This window comes from Cuculus canorus, chromosome Z (genome assembly GCF_017976375.1).
Source record: "Cuculus canorus isolate bCucCan1 chromosome Z, bCucCan1.pri, whole genome shotgun sequence".
Classification (NCBI taxonomy): Eukaryota; Metazoa; Chordata; class Aves; order Cuculiformes; family Cuculidae; genus Cuculus; species Cuculus canorus.
Genome location: NC_071441.1, coordinates 77,731,030 through 77,742,963, shown reverse-complemented (window position 1 = coordinate 77,742,963; position 11,934 = coordinate 77,731,030). Strand labels below are relative to the sequence as shown.

General features: G+C 52.6%; 1 protein-coding gene across 1 annotated transcript; it reads left to right on the top strand.

Annotated features, from left to right (window-relative positions):
- Window positions 1-1,065: 1,065 nt before the first annotated feature.
- On the top strand, window positions 1,066-11,636 carry NARS1 (asparaginyl-tRNA synthetase 1). Its single transcript, XM_054054239.1, has 15 exons — window positions 1,066-1,166; window positions 2,120-2,202; window positions 2,943-3,008; window positions 3,107-3,199; window positions 3,418-3,507; window positions 4,073-4,151; window positions 4,808-4,878; window positions 5,006-5,092; window positions 6,605-6,826; window positions 6,947-7,146; window positions 7,555-7,690; window positions 8,056-8,169; window positions 9,102-9,233; window positions 9,764-9,895; window positions 10,148-11,636. The coding sequence occupies exons 1-15, from the start codon at window positions 1,124-1,126 to the stop codon at window positions 10,277-10,279; spliced, it is 1,680 nt and encodes a 559-aa protein (XP_053910214.1). The 5' UTR covers window positions 1,066-1,123; the 3' UTR covers window positions 10,280-11,636.
- Window positions 11,637-11,934: the final 298 nt, after the last annotated feature.

Genomic DNA, 11,934 nt, shown 5'->3' with positions numbered 1-11,934 from the left:
AAGGAGACCTTATAGTGACCTTCCAGTACCTGAAGGGGCTACAAGAAAGCTGGGGAGGGGCTGTTCACAAAGGCTTGTGGGGATTGGATGAGGGGCAATGGCGTTACATTGGAGAGGGGCAGATTTAGACACGACATAAGGAGGAATTTCTCCACACTGAGGGTGGGGAGGCCCTGGCCCAGGGTGCCCGGAGCAGTGGTGGCTGCCCCATCCCTGGAGGGGTTCAGGGCCAGGCTGGATGGGCGTTGGAGCCCCTGATCCAGTGGGAGGTGTCCCTGCCCGTGGCAGGGGTGGGACTGGATGGGCTGTGAGGTCCCTTCCAACTCAAAGTTCTCTATGATTTCTGGCACAGTCCTCGCCCTCCATTCATCGAGGACTCCCATCACAACCGGTCGGGGCTCTCCCCCGAGCGCTGGTTCCCAGCCCAGGCCGCCCCGCGCAGTGCCAGAGTGCCCTCTCCCGCCCGCAGCAGCCTCGAGCCGGAAGGGACCCGCCCAGAGGGCTCCACCGCACCGCTTCTCCAGTGGCAGCAGCGGGGCCGGAGCAGCCAGGAGGGGGAGCGGCAAAGCACCGACACTTTGATCGTAGAACCCTCGAATGGTTTGGGCTGGAAGGGACCTCGAACCCGCCCGGTTCGGGCACCTCCGCGGATGGGGCACCCCCCGCCCTCGCAGGAGAACGTTCCTCCCCAGACCGCATCTCCGCCTCCCCTCCCTCGGTCCCTCCGCGAACGCCGCCGACCACAGCGCCGCTCCCAGCAGGGGGCGCTGCGGCCGCGGGGCGGGGCGGGGCGGGGCAGGGGGGGTTGGACGCGGCAGCCGATTGGCTCAGGGCCGCGGGGCGGGGCTCATGCCGGGAGGCGGTGGGCGAGGGTGCGAGGTCGCAGCGGATTGGCTGAGAGATGGAGGCGGTGGATGCGAGGCGGCACACGATTGGCTGAGGGCAGCCGGGGGCGGGGCGGGGCGGGCATGCAGCGGGCGTGCGGATGAAACACGGCAGCTGATTGGCTGAGGGCGGGGGGCCGGATGCGAGGCGGCCGCGGATTGACCTGGGGAGGCGGGGGGGCGGGCGCGGGGCCCGAGCGGAGGCGGAAGCGCAGCCACGGCTCTTCCGGCGCGCGGCGATGGCGGCGGAGGTGCTGGGCAGGGCGGCGGGGCTCGGCCTCGGTGAGGCGGGGCGCGGCTCGGGGCGGGAGCGGCGCGGGGGAGATCCCAGCACAGGGGCCGCCCGGGGTCGGGGCTGCGTCCAGCGGCGAGGGAGGGGATTGTCCTCCTCTGCTCCGCGCGGTGAGACCCAGGCTGGGCCTCTGTCCGGTTCTGGAGGCCTCAGCGCGGGAGGGACGTGGAGGTGTTGGAGCGAGGCCAGAGAAGGCCACGGAGATGATCCGAGGGCTGGAGAACCTCCTGTATGAGGCCAGGCTGGGAGAGTTGGCGTTGTTCAGCCTGGAGAAGAGAAGGCTGCGGGGAAACCTTAGAGCAGTGCAGAAGGAGGGACTCCAGGAAAGCTGGGAAGGGGCTCTGGATCAGGGAGGGCAGGGATAAGATGAGGGGGAATGGGTTTAAGCTGAAAGAGGGGAGATTGAGATGAGATCTTGGGAAGAAATGTTTTCCTGTGAGGGTGGGGAGGCCCTGGCCCAGGGTGCCCAGAGCAGTGGTGGCTGCCCCATCCCTGGAGGGGTTCAAGGCCAGGTTGGATGGGGCTTGGAGCCCCTGATCCAGTGGGAGGTGTCCCTGCCCATGGAACTGGACGAGCTTTGGGGTTCCTTCCAATCCAAACCATACTATGGTTCTTTGAATCACTGAGATGGTTTTGGGCAGTGTCAGGTCTGAGGAACCATTCTCCCTCTGCTCTCACTACCTACAAGGTTGCAGCGTGACCTCTCTGGGCAGTGAGTGCGGCTGTGCTTGCTGTTATGAGATAAGATGTTGAAGGACATGACTTCTGCTGTGGGCAAACACAAGTAGTTTAAGGCAGAAGGAATTGTTCTCTCAACCAAGGTTTTCCAGGCCAATGACACTGGATCTTTTACATTCTTGCGTGTCCAGGTTCTTCCGGGTTGTCTCCATAGGCGGTAATTAGTCTCTCTGAGTAATTAGCTTGTGTTTGTCCTGTGTTGCAGAGGATCTTTATGTCTCCGATCGGGAAGGCAGTGACTCCACTGGCGATGGGACGCAGAAGAAACCCTTCAAGACTGTTCTGAAGGTGAGCATAGGAGGGGTTTCTGAGTTCCGCTGCCACCCTGGAAAAGCACGAGCAGTGCCTCTGGCCAAGCGATTGGCCTAGCATCCCAAAATGGCCAGTGGGAGCAGGAAAGGATCGTGTTCCTGGGCTTGGCACTGTTGAGGCTGCGTCTCAAATCTTGTGTTTGATTTTGTGTCCCTTGCTCCAAGAAGGACATTGAGGGGCTGGAGCGCATCTGGAGAGTGAACGGAGTTGGGGAAGCGTCTAGAGAACAGGAGTTGGAGTGGCAGAGCGAGCTGGGGCTGTTTGGTCTGGAGAAGAGGAGGTTCACGGGAGGCCTCAGCGCTCTCTGCAGCTCCCAGAAAGGAGGTTGTGGGGTGGTGGATGCTGGGCTCTGTTCCCAAGTGACAGGAGAGGAAATGGCCTCAAGTTGCTACAAGGGAGGTTTAAATTGGATATTGGGAACAATTCCTTCACGGAAAGAATGTTGAAGCCTTGGCAGAGGCTACCCAGGGCAGGGGTGGAGTCCCCATCCAAAGCCAGGCAGATGAGGGGCTCGGAGATGGGATAGCAGTGAATGGGTGCGGTTGGATCTCAAAGGTCTTTTCCAACTAAGCATTTCTATGACTCTGAATGTCCGTTTCATTCCTGTTCTGCAGCTCCAACCGGAAGGATGGGAGCAGGGCGCCTGCTTGGTCTCCTCAAGGATGACTTCATTTCGCTTGCAGTGCCACTCACTCTTGTTTTCTCCTCCATTTTAGGCTTTGATGACTGCGGGAAAGGAACCATTTCCTACCATTTACGTGGACTCACAAAAGGAAAATGAGGTGCTGTAGTGTTAGAGCTTCCCAGTAGGAATTAACACTCCTTGTGTGAAGGAACCCAAGTGTGACCTCTTGTCTTCTCTCTCCTCGGGTCGGTTTAGAGATGGGCCATTATTTCCAAGTCGCAGATGAAGAATGTCAAGAAGCTGTGGCACCGGGAGCAAATGAAGAATGAAGCGAAGGAGAAGAAGGAGGTAGGTTGCCGATGATCCCAGATTGGAGGAAGCATCCTTGCTTTCTCTCCCCAAAACATCAAACAGCATCTCCTTGTTATTCCCAAACCAGCTTTGTTTGGTTCTTTGTGTCGCTGTTTTACACATAGGTTGGGATTAGGAGAAGGAAATGGCTGGAAGTGCTGAGTTTGGAATAACTCCAATCTGTTTGATATTTAATACTTCATTGTTTCAACCAGGCAGAAGATCTCTTGAGAAGAGAAAAGAACCTGGAGGAAGCCAAGAAGATTGTCATCAAGAATGATCCCAGCCTTGCGGAGCCAAAATGCGTGAGTGAGAACCAGTGTGGGCTGTGGCCAGCCTCTCTTGGCTGTGCTGTGCGACAGGGGTGGCGGGACTGGCATTGGGCTCTTCCGCACCATTCCAGAGGCACCGGCTGCGTTAGCTTTTGCGTTGCAGCAGCGCTGGCACCTCAGCGACATCTCTGATGTACCTGTTATCCCAGGAATTGTCAGAGCTGTCCTTTCCTGGTGTTTCGGTGCTTAACACGCCCCGGATTTCCAGCAGCGCCCGAATGCTCTGGTCTTGTGGCATGAGCTGCTGTGCGCTTTGACTTCTCGGCATCAAACGCAAAGCGCGCTTCCATGAAAGCTTTTCAAAGCTAAATCCTTAGTTCCCACGTGGCAAAGTAAGTCTGCGGAATAGGAAGGAGTCTGGGAACACTGTCCAGACCTGTGATGGAACTCACTGAAATGCTCTTTCCGTGCTAAACGGCTTGCTTGGTATCGCAGCTGTGCTCATAGCCTGGGAGGGTGGTGTCCTTGCCCTTCTACTCAAACCCACCATCTAAATGGCGACTCGTTTGTCTATTTGATTGCTTTTCTTCGTTCACAGGTGAAGATCGAAGCCCTGAAGGCTTACAGAGGCCAGCGCGTGAAGGTTTTTGGCTGGATTCACAGACTGCGGAGGCAAGGTAAAGCAGAGGCATTTAGAAATCACTAAACCCAGGCAGAGAGATGAATGAATAATTCAGTGGCCTTCAAAATTGGGACATTTGGAGTGAATCTGACAGCACCTAATCCTGAATTTTGAAACTGTGGTGAGATTTCTGCTTTGCTCCGTCACATTTGTCAGTACCATAGTGACAATTCTACGCAATATATGAGTGTACAGACATTCCATAGCTGAAATTTTTTGGCATTTCTGGTTTGGAGGATTTCTTCTCAAGACGGTGTTTTAAACTAATTCTGCAAACTGAGGAGCCAGCTCGCATCCCCTCCGAGGGAAATCAGGATTCTGAAGTTACATAAAGCAGCGTCACTTCTTTTAAAAGCAGTCTAGCAAATAAATCCTCCTACCAAAGCGAGGGGCCTCCTGGCTGGTGAGGTGGCATCAGACGGGGCATGGAGGTGCGTGGCAAGGGGGCCTCTGGCTCCAAGAACTTGGTTCCAGTTATCCCTGAAAGTCTTGGTGAAGCAGTTATGGATTTGGGTTTAAAATGGAGCGATGGGCTCGCAGCCTTTGTGTAATAATCTGCATATGAAACAAAACATCCTGGGAGTGGGGCTGCCCAGATGGATCGGGGAACAATGCTGGGGCTCACCAGTTTGTTTTTTTCTTCTCAACTAGGAAAAAACTTGATGTTCATTGTTCTGAGAGATGGCACAGGTTTTCTTCAGTGCGTCCTGTCAGATGAACTGGTGAGTCGGGATGATTTAGTCATAGAATCGTGGAGCGGTTTGGGTTGGAAGGGACCTCAAAGCCCATCCAGATAGGAAATCCAAAAGGAACAGCCTGCCTCACCTCTGCTGTTGTCTCTCCCCGCAGTGTCAGTGTTACAACGGACTGGTTCTCTCCACGGAGAGCAGCGTCGCGGTGTACGGAACACTCAACCTGGTTCCTGAAGGCAAGCAGGTACAGCGTGGTGTGTTTGAGTTCTCTTGCACAGCTTAGCCTTTTCCTGATGGCAGGGGAAGCCATTTTCCCTAACACGGTTTGGTTTGTGTGGCTGATAATTCGGGATCAGAGGTCTGCTATGACCGAGGTGGGTTTGTAGGTTTTTCCCCATGTTGTTTGTCCCCCAGTGCTTGGCAGCTGCGTGGACAAGGCCGTTGGCTGCTCTAGCTGGATAACAGGGAGAAAAAAACATGTCAGGAATAAATATATCACACTTCGGAGCATTATTTTGCTTCGAACGATGTGTTAGGCAAGGTTTTTGCTGCAGGGAATTCCCAGTATGTTTCAGCTTTGGCATCGCAAGCACTCTGTTCTCGTGTCTTATCACAAGGATACGATGCTTTTAGTGAAGAAAACCCAGTAGCTTTGTGAAAAACTGTTGATCAGGCTTTGCAAATCTGCGTTTATACTCTGAAAGCATTTTGCTTAGGGGAGGGAAGGTGGCTGTGAGCGGCACAGGGAGCTGGCGGCAGCGGAGACGGAGAGGCCTGGCCTGCAGGTTCCTCCCCTTACTGTACAGCAGGTGACATTCACCAGTGGAGAACTTGCTCTTTCGTATCGCGGTGAGGTGCTGCCTGGTGCAGAAAGGTGGCTTGAGTGTCCCACAGCCAAACTCCACAGCCATGAGCTCGTTCTTCCTCTGAGCAATGCTTTTTTCCATTTTAAAGTTCGCCATCTGGTGGGAGAGCGCAGCTCAAACCAGACAAAGCAAAACACCTCCGATGCTGCATTGCCGTCTCGTGTCTGCATTTCTCTTTTAGATGCAAGGACTCTGCGCTCTGTGTGTCATCTTGATGACTATGGGAAGGTTCTTTGTGCCAGGAACGGTTTGAACCTGAAAGGGGGAAGATTGAGATGAGATCTTAGGCAGAAATGTTTTGCTGTGAGGGTGGGGAGGCCCTGGCCCAGGTTGCCCAGAGCAGTGTTGGCTGTCCCATCCCTGGAGGGGTTCCAGGCCAGGTTGGATGGGGCTTGGAGCAACCTGATCCGGTTAAAGATGACCCTGCTTCTGCAGTGGGTTTGGAAGGGACCTTCACAGGTCATCTGGTTCAGGAGGGAGAGAGAACTTTCGTCTTGGTCTGTGCTCGAGTGTTTTACCACACTGTAAAAGATTGTTTTCTTTATACCCAGTTGGAATCTCCCTTGAGGCGTTTATCCTTTTGGTGGACACGTTCAAAGCGAATCTGTCTCTGACTTCTCCCCCTGCTTAGTGTTCCATTCTCCCAGCTGAAGGAAGCCAGCTCTCCATGACGTATTACACCTAAACTGGAAGGTTCTACGTCTCTGTAGTGCTCAGTCCCATTCACGCCGAGCTTCCTGGCGCGTTCCCAGCAGCCCGTCCTGGTGTGGCATGGCCGAGTTACAGAGCTGTTTTGTTTAAACTGGCTCAACGTCTGTGCCGCGGTGCCAGGTGCTGACATCTCAGGGGCAAGCACCTTCTGAAGTCCCTGTTTCTCCTCAAACCAACAGGCTCCAGGAGGCCACGAGCTGAACTGCGATTACTGGGAGCTCATCGGCCTGGCTCCGGCAGGGGGGGCTGACAACCTCCTCAATGAGGATTCCGAGGTGGACGTGCAGCTCAATAACCGGCACATGATGATCCGAGGCGAGAACATGTCCAAGATCTTCAAGGTGCGCTCCACAGTGGTGCAGGCCTTCAGGGACCATTTCTTTGCCAATGGATACTATGAAGTAAGTCTGGTTTTCCTTGAATACTTGAATGCCTGGACTTAAAGGCTGTCTTTTTTTCTGGGAAGACTGTGTAGACTTTCTATTTGACCTGAACGTAACGACAGCCTCGTTCTTCCACAGGTCATGCCACCGACCCTGGTCCAGACGCAGGTGGAAGGTGGCTCCACCCTGTTCAAGCTGGATTACTTTGGAGAAGAGGCCTACTTGACGCAGTCGTCCCAGCTCTACCTAGAGACCTGCATTCCGGCGCTGGGAGATGTGTTCTGCATCGCACAGTCGTACAGAGCTGAGCAATCCAGGACCCGCAGGCACCTGGCAGAGTACGGAGAGAATGTCTTTTGTTTATGAGGCAGGGGAGAGGCCAGCAGTTGGGTGACACAGGGCACAGCAAGCAGGTAGCATGTAGCTAAAGTGAAAGGATGAGCCAAAGCAATTTGGGCGAGCGATACCTTGTCTCCATGAACGTCCTGCTGGTCATGAAGTTTAGCGAAGGAAAATCTGGGCAAAACTGAGCTGATTTGTTTTTAGGAAGCTTTGTTTTACTAGAAAACACCATTGTCTTCCCTTTTTCTTTTAGGCCTTCATTTTCTTTACAGCGCAGAGTGGGAGAAATTAAAGAAGGGACAAAGTGTGTGGTGTTGGGTTATGGGAGGACTTTTCTCATGAGAACTCAGAGCTGAAGGTTTGTTGTTGGTGTATGGGTTTGTAACGGTGTGACCTCGTTTCAGATACACCCACATCGAAGCCGAATGTCCCTTTATAAGCTTTGAGGATTTATTGAATCGTCTGGAGAACTTGGTGTGCGATGTAGTGAACAGAGTCTTGAAATCGCCTGCCTCAAGCTTACTGTACGACCTGAACCCGGTAAGCAGCAACACGGAACCGTTGTGGGTAGCTGGAAAGATGGGATCTGACATCACCTCGCACCACTGGCTTCACTCCGAGCGCATGCAAACTCGGTCTTCCCTGCTCTCTGATAAACACTGGGAGGTTCAGCTCTAAATCTGAAAAGAAAGGAAAAAAGACATAGGAGAAGCAGAACCCACGGTTGCATTTGGCTCTGCCTTTTCAGCACTGAGCTTGATTTCTTTATTTAAGTAATTTGTGGATGTAATAGCTGGAAAGAGGAGGGGGAACTCTTCCAACTGGAAGTGGACTTGCTCATCAATTAGAACAGCAATCTTCTTTAAACATGGTGCTCTTCCAGCTGTCTTTGTCTGCTCTTACAGGGCTTCAAGCCGCCCAAGCGCCCCTTCCGCCGGATGAACTATGCAGAGGCCATTGAGTGGCTGAAGGAACATGATGTGAAGAAGGAGGATGGCACATACTATGAGTTTGGGGAGGTGAGTTGTCTTTATGGAGTGGTTTGGGCTGAAAGGGACCTCAAACCCATCCAGTTCCACAGGCAGGGACACGTCCCACTGGATCAGGGGCTCCAATCCCCATCCAACCTGGCCCTGAACCCCTCCAGGGATGGGGCAGCCACCAGTTCTCTGGGCAACCTGGGCCAGGGCATTTCTCCCTAAGATCTCACCCCAGTCTCCTTCTTTCGGCCTCAAACCATTCCCCTCATCCTATCCCTGCACTCTCTGATCCAGAGCCCCTCCCCGGCTTTCCTGGAGCCCCTTTCCGTACCGGAAGCTGCTCTAAGGTCTCCACCGAGCCTTCTCTTCTCCAGGCTGAACAACCCCAACTCTCTTAGTCTTCCCTCGTGCGGGAGGTGCTCCAGCCCTTGGATCATCCCCAGGGAAGGCCCTGTAGGGATTACAACCCAACAGAATCCCACTGTCCTGCACTAAGGGCATGTGCAGCCCTCGAAGAGGATTTGGACCATGGGTGTACTGTTGCTGTGTGGGTCCATTGTGCTTTGTTTGGAATGATACAGATATGGGGTGAAATTCCAGTGCTGCTTAAGTGGAAGGGAATTGGTTCTGAGCTTGAGAGCTGCCCTTGTGCAAGGCCTTTAACTCCCTAGTCGTAAGGTGTGTGGAGAAGGGCACTAGAGAAGAAGGAGATGATGCTCTTTGGTGTTCACCGGAAAGGCTGCGTTGCAGGTTAGGTTTTCCTCAGTTTCCTGTCTGAAATGTTAGGAAGACAGGGATTGTGATTGAACGGGATTATTGTCACCCCCTTATTCTCTAAATCCAGCTTCTCCTCAGTTTGACTTAAAAATGTGGGTACATTAGTCCAAGTGAGTGGTCCAACCGCCTGCGTTTCATGCAGAACTTAAGTTGCTTTGGTTTTAACTACTTAACAAAGCCGCCTTTAACTGTAGGATATTCCAGAAGCTCCCGAGAGGCTGATGACGGACACCATCAACGAGCCCATCTTGTTGTGCCGATTCCCTGCCGAGATAAAGTCTTTCTACATGCAACGCTGCCACGACGATTCCCGGCTTACGGAATCTGTACGTTGGTATTTCCTGTGGTATTTCCGTGCGCTTCTGCAGGCGTGAAATGAATGAGTGTCCAGGGAGATTCTTCCAGGTGGTAGACTGGGGTCTCTTGGCGTGGCTCATTGATCCTGTAGGAATAAACAGCGACTCGAAAGTGCCATAAAATGTTGGCAGGTCGCGGTGAGCGTGCTCTTCCCCAACACTGGGGAAGCACTGCTCTGATCTTTCCCTCCTTGGAGACCATGTTGTCCAAACACGAGCTCTCCAGCAGCCAGGAGGAGCCGTGGGCACTAGGAATGCCGCTGGCTTTGTGGTTTGGAGGCAGTCTGTGGGGATCTTTTTGTTTGTCTGTGAGCCAGAGTGTTAGAGATTAACTTGGAAAACCTGGTCGGTGAGTTTATTCCATCTATAAATAAGATCTGGAAGGAGTTGCCTGCCTTTCTGTCACGAGGAATTAAAATGCCGTGGTCAGATGCATTATGGAAACAGTCTGGGCTGGTTTTCTGGCTGAACCGCTGTAGCGTGGTCTCGTATTGTTGTAGGTGGATGTGCTGATGCCCAACGTCGGTGAAATCGTCGGAGGCTCCATGCGTATCTGGGACAGCGAGGAGCTGCTCGAAGGCTACAAGAGAGAGGGCATCGATCCCACGCCGTACTACTGGTACACGGATCAGGTCTGTGATGGGGATGAGGCGTGTGACTTCACGGCAAAGAGGTGGAAAAGGAATCATTAAGGCTTTCCTTTCCACCTTCCTTTTCCTCTTCTGGTCTGGGAAGCTCAGGACAACTGAGTGCAAATGTGGTCCATTTTCCTCATCCTGTAGAAAATCATCTTGGAAGGGTTGGTTTTTTTTCCTGGTGGTGTTAATGCAGTGATAATTAAGGATAAAATGTTTAATCTCGCCTCTCTGATTTTAATTTCACAGAGAAAATACGGCACGTGCCCCCATGGCGGATATGGTTTGGGCTTGGAGCGGTTCCTAACCTGGATTCTGAACAGACACCACATCCGAGACGTCTGTCTCTACCCACGCTTCGTCCAGCGCTGTAAACCATAGCCATCCTGGTGATCACCTCCTCGGAATCTGAGCCACCAACACTTGGGAAGGAACGAAACACTGCTTTACTACAGCCCCTCGGAGAACAAGACTTACTGTAACGCAAATACTGATTTAGTGTGTGCAAAGGGAAAACGCAGCCCCCTTTTTAAGGGAAAACGCTAATTAACTGGAAGAAGCCTTAGGAAAAAAGTGCTAGGTGCGTTTATGCTCTCAAGCCAACGTAAAACAAAGATCCTGATTTAAAATCCAGGATACGCTTCTGCTTTTCATTGCTGGGACTTAAAATATGCTGGGCATCCAATTGGTTTAATTGGCTTTAATTTTAATCAGTTTTTTCCTCTGGTTTTGTTTTGGGAAATGATGAGTGAGAATCATAAAATCATGGAATGGGTTGGGTTGGAAGGGACCTCAAAGCCCATCTAGTTCCATGGGCAGGGACACCTCCCAATGGACCAGGGGGCTCCAAGTCTGTCCAGCCTGGCCTTGGACACCTCCATGGGCAGCCATGGATTTTAGGCTCTTTCGGTTCCCAAATAATGACCTCAGAGAATGGGATGAGGAGACATCATCTGAATGGCTCAACAAAGGCCGAACCTGGTAATGATTGCACTAAGCACTGCGCTTTTGTAGCTCCTGCAGGGTTTAATGACAGTTCCGTTGGTGTTTATCCAGTAGCAAAGTACATAAAATGAGAATTGAGCATGGATTCTGCTGCCAGAGATGTGGGTGGTTTAGTTTTCCTGGATTATTTACTGGTTAGAAGTGGTGAGGTGGGCTTGGCCGCAGGGTCCTTGCACTGCAGCCGGGAGTGCAGCGCAGGGGCCGTGTTCCCGCAGTGCCGCCCGTTACCTCCTGGACACGGTGCTGCTTCTCCACATTCCGCTCTCCCATTTCAAACCAGAAATGACTGATTGGAGACCCAGTGACGCTGATAACTTTGGAATACGATTGGATGTCGGTATTGCTGCTGTCTGTCCCCTCTGGATGAACTGTAGTTCAAGCAGTGCTTTCCCCGTTCCCTGTTTAGCTGGCTCGGTGTTCTCTTGTGCTGCTGCTGAGCAGACGCGCTGGCTGTAATCAAGTTTTCAGACAGGATTAATTAACTATTTAATGTGTTGAGCCATCGGTATGCATTTTAGTCATAAACACAGCAATTTCTTTCACTAGAGGGAAACAAAACTGGTAGGCGCCTCATTTGCTGCCCACACTGCAATTTGATTTGGCCTCCATGGAACGATTGTGCGATCTCCATGTTTTCGTAGAATGACTGGTTTCCTTCTCCCTGCATGTTCCGTGTATGAACTGGTTCCAGTCACAACCAATAAATTATGATAACATCAGCAAGATTACTGTTCTTGGTAATGTTGTTTCTTTCCCTTAGCTTCCTGGCTTTGTACATCCTTTTTAATTAAAGGCATTAATTTTTCTCATTTGGGTAGGGCACCAAGACAGCCTGGAGAGAGCCCATGAGAAACGTGGTGTGGAATAACCAGCAGCGGTGGGGGGACCGGCTGGAACTGCCCGGAGTGAGGCCAGGTCTGCAGAGTTCACCCCAATCCAGAGCTACCAAGCTGTAATCGCACCCCCTGGGCATTTGGGTTTGTGGGATCTAGGCAAACGTCACACATTGGCAACCGGTTTGTGTCCTTACA